At 40.4% G+C, this 7,943-nt stretch overlaps 1 protein-coding gene across 1 annotated transcript; it reads left to right on the top strand.

The window, feature by feature from the left end:
* The first annotated feature begins 2,186 nt into the window (after positions 1-2,186).
* LOC149232327 (uncharacterized) lies at positions 2,187-6,797 on the top strand. Its single transcript, XM_089381883.1, has 3 exons — positions 2,187-3,255; positions 3,474-5,180; positions 5,665-6,797. The coding sequence occupies exons 1-3, from the start codon at positions 2,187-2,189 to the stop codon at positions 6,795-6,797; spliced, it is 3,909 nt and encodes a 1,302-aa protein (XP_089238009.1).
* The last annotated feature ends 1,146 nt before the right edge of the window (positions 6,798-7,943 follow it).

Raw genomic sequence — 7,943 nt, forward strand, 5'->3', positions numbered from 1 at the left:
GTTTACTTTAGTGTTTATAATATTTATCTCGGGGTTTATATACCATAGGTTTATAATATTAATCTCTTGGATTTAATATTATTATGTTGGGTTTATAATCTCTTGGCATTTTAATAGTAATCCCGTGGGCTTATAATATCAATGCCTTGCGTTTATTAATCTAAGGGTTCATATTCATAGGGTTTAATATTATTCCCTTATGTTTTTTTTATCAATAATATCAGTGATCCTTGGTTTTATAATATAATCTGAATGGCCTATAATAATTATCCCTTAGGTTTAATATTAATTAATATATTAATATTTATTTATACTATATTTTATTAATATATAATTAATATATTAATAATTATTATTAGGTTTTATAATATTGAGTTTGATATTATGATTTATAATATTAAGTTGATGCCTAAAATTTATGTCAACCACATTTATTAATATTGTTGTGATAGTTAATAAATACATATAGAATATTCAAATAAACCTATAAAACCTAAGAAATCTTTGACATAATTCACTTTCAAAAACTTATTTCCTTAAATTTTAAACTACTTAATATATAACTTAAATTTAAAATTTTATATACTTATAATTTACCAATCATAAATATTTATTCGCTTTTAAAACTAATTAGTCTAATAATATCTTTAAAACCTAATTTATAATTTAATCCCTTAAAATATACCGTCCCTTAAACTATACTCTGAATTCAAACCAACTAGACCAAATTTTGAAATTGATTGCGATAATATACAAATTGTTTCGTTGAACTCTAATTTAAGTAAGATATGCTCATAAGCGTGTCTTCACTCTTCTCATGTGATAATGAAAGAAGAAAGTTCATCAGTAAAGATATTGGTTATAAAAATTTAGTTAAAATATCGTGATTTTAACTATTAATGATGAGATCTTTTGCCTTTATGAAAATGATTGTTTAGTAAATTTATTCTGAAAAATAGATTTACATCATTGAAATCAAATTATATAGAATTGAGCTTGTTAAATTTCTTAACTAATAAAATTTAGAATTTATTAAAACTTATTTTAAATATGAATAATTTGTGAATTAGTGAATTTAATAAGTTATTTATAAAAAATTATAATTTATTTTAACTATATCTAACCTATGGTACATGTTGCATGGTAATTGTCCATATGCATCATCCTTGAATAACTTATTTTAAATATGAATAATTTGTGAATTAGTGAATTTAATAAGTTATTTATAAAAAATTATAATTTATTTTAACTATATCTAACCTATGGTACATGTTGCATGGTAATTGTCCATATGCATCATCCTTGAATTTTTTCTGAATAATATCTAGACGGTTGCAACAGGAAAATACTTTTATTTCCAACGGATTCCACTTCCATCATCGTTGAATTTTTTTCTGAATAATATCTAGACGGTTGCTACAAGAAAATACTTTTATTTCCAACGGATTCCACTTTCCACTAGAAATCTGAAGCCCGAATTAAGCTGGGCAATGAGTTTTAAGTATGGTGTTGGAATATCCCATAGTTCTTCAACATTGCCCATTGTGACTCCATTAAGCCTTTTACTCATATCCCGATCTTTAGTTTTCCTATTTATGCCTTTCTAGGGAAGCCTCCGGTTAGAAGCTGTACAAAAACTGTGATAGACCAAATTCTAGCAGAAGTATTCACATTGTTGTTTTGGGCTTCTTTTCCAATTGCTATCCTGGGCATCTTCTCCCTGGTAAGAAGGTTTTTGGCATAGTGAATATGCAAGAGTATCAATAACGAAACTTTCGAGAGGCATGAAAGCAATTTGAGGATGAAAATTGCCTTCCTAAGCATTTATATAAAAAAATTATATTTTTATAAAACCATTTAAAAACCACCATTTTATAAATTAAAAAATATTTTTAATATTAATTTTGTGGAAAACAAAATTTTAAATATAACAGATTCACATTGTATTATTTATATCTATGCTAACATTGATTAATAATAATTTTCTTTCCAAAAAAACGCTGCCGGAGAATGACAGGGAGCTCTGCACGCCCTCGGCCCTCGAGATCCGCCTTTATGGGCTCTGATCCTACGCCCTCCCAGCCTTCTGAGGCTTCTCCGATCGGATCAACAGACAATCGACCCTCTGGCTTGGGCGTGGCTGCTGCTGTGTTGCCCTTGTGGCGGCCGGCACAGGGTCTGATCAGATGGAAACCCAGGGACAAGATCCGCCCTCTGGTCCTGCAGCTGAAGCCTTTCATCAGCTCCTGGCAGGCCTGCCTCCGAAGAAAAGAAGTGACGTCTCAAAATTCGTCAAGAAACTAGATGAAATCCCTGAGATCTCTTTGCCTCCGGAGACCCCCATGCAAGTAGCTTTGTCGCTGGCGGATCGTGGACTTATTGGCCAATTTACGGGACTTTGGCCCTCTCCGAAAACCACAGAGCAATGGGTTAACAGGAATTGGGCGCCTCTGATCAGCCAAAGTGTAACCTCTTATTTTCTAGGGCGAGGGTATTTTCTCTTCGAATTTACCTCCAAAGAAGACAAAGATCTGATCTTTCGAAATGGGCCGTATTTCATGGGTCCTCAGGGCCTCTACCTGAATAAATGGACCCCGGATTTTGACCCGGCGGTCGACATCCCCAAGGCTGTTCCGGTTTGGGTTCGGCTCCCAAATCTGCCAGTTCACTGTTGGAACTGGGACTCCATGAAGCACATCGGCAACTCCCTCGGGAAATTCATAGATCGGGCAAGCAACAAGGATCAATACGATTGTGCCAGGATCTGTGTGGAGGTGGATCTAGAGGTGGGTCTACCAGAGGCAATCAAAATCAAAGTCGGCAGCTGGTCACATGTGCAGATCTTGGATTATGAACAGTTACCATTCAAATGCAGGAAATGCCACGTGTATGGGCACTTCGCTAGAAACTGCCCGACCAATGCAGAGACAGAGAAAGGGAATGAAGAGGGTTGGAACCAAGTCAGGCGAGCAAGAGCCAATCATAAGGGGCAGAAACAGGGCGGCCCCTCCTGCAAAGGCAATCCCCAGGCAAATGTCCAAAGGCCCCCTCCCAAAAAGGCGCAAGAAAACAAATTTGACCCTCTAAGCCAGCCATCAGAAGGCACTCCAGAGGTAGAAATTCAAGATCCAGACTCTTTAAGTAAAAGCACACCCCCAGCTTCCCCCAAAGAAGTGGAAAACCCCAAAGGCATGGCCCTTGAGGACGAGGAAGAAAGGCAAGAAACCGATGAGTCAGAAGAAGAAGGAGAAATAGGTGAGTCCCAAAGCTCGGTAAGAAGATCTGCAAGAGGCCGCAAAACAGACAAAGAAAAAAGGGAGCAGTAGACCTATAAAGATAAGCTACAGGGCAGTCAACCAACTCTGGAAAAACTGCTAGCCTCAAAGCCCAAAATGATGAAAAATCAGCCTCAAGGCTCCAAGGGAGCCCACCAGAAGCATAAATAATGAAGGTCATCTCCTGGAATTGCAGAGGTTTGGGGAGAAAAGTTAAGGAAGAAGCCATAAGGAACCTAATAAGAACAGAAACCCCAGATATACTTCTCGTCCAGGAGACCAAGCTGGAAGACAAAATCTTCCTGCATGCAAGCAAAAATTTGTGGCCCAAAAGCGAAGCAAGAGCAGTCTCAGCCAGGGGTGCCTCGGGAGGGATTGGTACATTATGGAACCCCAATAAATATGCTCTCATCTTTGAAGCGAGCAACACTCATTGGTTGCTGCTAAAAATGCAGAATCTCGATACAAAGGAAATATTCAGTCTCTTCAATGTATACTCCCCAGTTAATATCCGGGAGAAAAAGGATTGCTGGGACACTATAAGACAACAGGCAGATCAGACAAATTTGGAAAATACAATCATTGTTGGAGATCTCAATCTCACACTTCACTCGACTGAAAAAAGGGGAGGAAGCGCAGTCCGAGATCCGGCAAGAGAATGGGCGGAGGATCTCTTGCAAGATTGGGATTTGCTGGACATCAAACCCACTTCAGGTAAGTTCTCTTGGTCAAACAAAAGAGTAGGCCCTGGACATATTGCTGCCAGGCTAGATAGATTCTTCATCCAAAGTTCTTTTCTGTTATTTGGTCTAGAACCTAGAATGCACATTCTTGCTAGCAGTGTCTCGGATCATAAACCTGTAAAGCTAGAGCTCCTTGCCCACCTAGATCTGGGCCCCATCCCTTTTCGATTTAGTCCTCTCTGGGTAAAGGAGCCCCTTTTCATGCAAACAGTCAAAGATTGCTGGAGTCAGCCTGTCAAAGGTTCTCCCTTCTTCATCTGGGAGGAAAAGCTCAGAAGGGTTAAAGGAGTCTTGAAACTGTGGGCCAAAACCCTCTCCAATCCAACATCAGAAAGGAAAGCCATCAAAGTCTCTCTTGCCACTCATCAAACCCACATGGAGAGCGCCCCAATCACAGAGGAGATGCTTGATCAAGAAAACAAGCTGCAACAGAGCTATCACAAGGCCTGCTTAGCCGAAGAAGAATATTGGAGATTAAAATCTCGAAACCTGTGGCTCAGAGCAGGTGATAGAAACATGAGCTTCTTTCATAAGCAAGCCCAGGCCAGGAAATGTTTTAACACTATCTCTGAGATCAAGGAAGACAATGGCACGCACAAGGAGTTCGCAGACATCAAGAAGGCAGCCTTCTCCCATTTTCAAAACTTGTACAGTGATGATCAGGAATCGCCCCAACACCAAGAGCTGCTAGATATCATCCCTCAAGCAATATCCCCCCGCATGAACAGGAGTCTAGAGGCCAAAATCACTAAAGAGGAAGTGAAAAAGGCCCTCTTTGACATGGACCCGGACAAGGCCTCGGGGCCAGATGGATTCTCCGCCAGATTTCTTCAAGTCTGTTGGCCGATTCTTGAAAAGGACCTTTTCAAAATGATACAAAAGTCTCAAAATTCCCAGAAAATAGGAGGCAGCACAAACTCAGCTTTCTTAGCCCTCATTCCAAAGGAAAAAGGCGCCAATAACTTTAGCAGATTTCGCCCGATCTCACTTTGCAACACTGGGTACAAATTAATTACCAAGGTCATTGCTAATAGACTGAAGCCCATCCTGCCAAGAATCATTCTGGAAAATCAAGGAGGCTTTATCCAGGGAAGGCAAATCGTGGACAACTTCACGCTAGTTCAAGAGGCAATACATTCAAGTCTTCTTCGAAAGGAACAAGGTATGGTGATCAAACTCGACTTAGCAAATGCCTTTGATCGAGTTAATCATAGTTTTCTTTTAAAAGTCATGTGTAAATTTGGGTTCGGAACAAATTTCATAAATTGGGTCCGGGCATGCATCTCAGAGCCTTGGATTGCCCCGCTTGTAAATGGTAGGGCCACTGAATTTTTCAAAGCTTCGAGAGGTCTTAGGCAGGGATGCCCTCTCTCTCCTCTGCTCTTTGTCATCCAAGCCTCTGTCTTCAGCTTTCTGTTAGAAAAAAAGATGCAAGATCAAGAAATCAATGGCCTAAGTATAGCTAGAGGGGTCAAAAGCATAGTTAGGCAGCGCCACCCTCTCCTCCGCTCTTAAGTTTAAAGCTGCCCTGGATGTCTTCAGAAAGGTCTCAGGCAGCATCTTTAACATAAACAAATGCCACATATACAGCTGGAATACCTCGCCCAGGATTCTTTCTGCCATTTCTAACTGTCTGGGTTTTGCAGCCTCAGCCTCCTGGACCTCATTTAAATATTTGGGCCTCCCTGTTTTTCACAAGAGACTTTCAATCAAAGACTGGCAACCTCAGCTTGAAAAATTCAAATCCAGGATCCAATCCTGGGGCTATCGATGGCTCAACGCTGCTGGCAAGTCAGTGCTTATAAAGTCTGTGCTCTCCAGCCTCCCTTTATTCCAATTTGCAGGACTTCTCGCCCCGGTAACTATACTAAATAAAATGGAAGAATTTATTCGCAGGTTTTTCTGGAAGGGAGGAAAGCTGAATGAAAAGAAAATTCCACTCATCAGCTGGGAAACAATCACCAAGCCGCTGTGGGAAGGTGGACTGAATTTCAAAAAGATATGCCAACAGAATGTGGCCATGGCAGCGAAGACAGTTTGGAGAATAATTGCTCCCAAACCTGGATGGGCCCAGCTGGCTCTATGGAAAAAATATTTCAGAGGATCGCGGTTAAGATGCCTAGAAAATGAAATCCAATTGAAGAACTCGCCATTCCTCAAGTTGTACGCAAAAGCAGGGCAGTTAATCAAAACGCATTCGTTTTGGATCCCTGGAAATGGCAGAAAAATTAGTATATGGTCTGATAAAATAATGAACGCGGAGCCTATTGAAAACAGGTCCTCCAACAGAGATTTGCGAATCTGGATGGAAAGAAATGGAATGCGCACTCTCTGGGACATATCTCTCTGGCGAGACTCGACCTGGACAGGATGGAAAATTGTTGAAGTCCCGGACCACCTGCGCAGCGATTGGAACACGCTATTAGAGCACCTCCACGGCCTGGCTCCCACGCATCTGTGGAAAAAGGATCGGATTGGTTGGGGTGCGACAAACAGAGGATACACGGTGGCTATGGGATACAAGAAAATTAATGAAAGACCACACGTAGCTCCTGATCCAGTGCCCTGGCAAGGAGTTTGGCGCACTCCCTCATGGCCAAAGATTGATTTTTTTGCCTGGAAACTCTGCCATGGAAGAATCCTTACGTATGACAATCTGCAAAGAAAAGGGTTCCACGGGCCATCTATATGTGCGCTGTGCAATAACAATTCTGAATCAGTCACACACTTAATATTCGAATGCAACTTCTCCAAACAACTCTGGCGCTCCTTCACGTAGAATCTGAACTCCAATTTTGTGATGCCTTGTTCCACTGTGGAGCTGTTCTCCAATTGGGTAGCCAGATACCCAGGTCCGCCGCCTAAAAACCAGGTAATTAAAGCAGCATGGGCCAATCTTCCAAAGATCACTTGCTGGCAGATTTGGCTGGAACGAAATAGAAGAATTTTCAGAAGCACAAAGCAGAACAACAAGGCTCTAGAAATCAAAATTAAATGCCAAATCAAGGAATGCCTTGTTGATATTAAAGACGATACCAACCTCAGCCAACAAGATATTATTTGGGGTTCCATACTTGACTTACAATTCCAGCCAGCAAACAGAATCAGTCTCCCTATCAAAAACTGGCAAATTAGAAAATCTGAAGATGACTTTCAAGATTGGCTCAAGTCGCTCTCAAGGCATTCTCTTTTCTTTGATGGGGCAGCAAAGGGAAACCCGGGCAAAGCGGGTGCAGGAGGTGTCATCGTGAATCCATATGGGAAAAAATCCATTCCTTCGCGTGGGGGCTTGGACATACAACAAGTATTCAAGCTGAGGCCCTGGCTCTTTATCAAGGTCTCAAGGTCCTCAAAGACATAAACATTGAAGAAGCTAATGTAATTGGTGACTCACAAATTATTATAAATGCTATGATATCTAACTCCCTAGTGCTGGACCTCAAGCTAACAAGACTGATATCTAGAATCAAGGGCCTAGGAAAAGGCTTCCAGAAGATAAACTACTTCCATGTGCTGAGAGTCCTCAATAAAGAGGCGGACAAAGAGGCCAATAAAGCTGCACTCCTTCCAACAGGGATCAAGCAGAAAGACAAAGAAGAATCATGGGATCCCATCCCTTAATCTGATTGTTGCCATGTTCTACTGTTTACTTTTAAAGCAATTCGTCTGCATTTCCAAGTGGGGGAATATTTCAGAAATCAAAAATATAGACGTTATATCAAGAAAGAAGTCTACAAGTTTTAGAGGCATGCTCACTCAAAGAAGTGAATCGCACCAGGACACAGAAGTCCTCTATGTAATCAGTATTTTTGGCATTTAGCCCAAGAGGAATACAATCATACCATACCCGTTTCTGTCAAAAAAAATAATAATTTTCTTTCCAAAATTTTAAATTTATATATATATATATATTTATTATAAAATC

The sequence above is a fragment of the Pinus tabuliformis genome, chromosome J, assembly GCF_031772625.1.
Source record: "Pinus tabuliformis cultivar Carrire ecotype Pingquan chromosome J, CPIR1, whole genome shotgun sequence".
Taxonomy (NCBI): Eukaryota; Viridiplantae; Streptophyta; class Pinopsida; order Pinales; family Pinaceae; genus Pinus; species Pinus tabuliformis.

Bases quoted from the DNA above. Each gene is read 5' to 3' on its own strand.
- LOC149232327 (XM_089381883.1), top strand. From the start codon at position 2,187: ATGGAAACCCAGGGACAAGATCCGCCCTCTGGTCCTGCAGCTGAAGCC. The intron at 3,256-3,473 runs GTGAGTCCCAAA...GGAATTGCAGAG, and splicing joins AGAAGAAGAAGGAGAAATAG to GTTTGGGGAGAAAAGTTAAG. The intron at 5,181-5,664 runs GTATGGTGATCA...TGGGTTTTGCAG, and splicing joins TCTTCTTCGAAAGGAACAAG to CCTCAGCCTCCTGGACCTCA.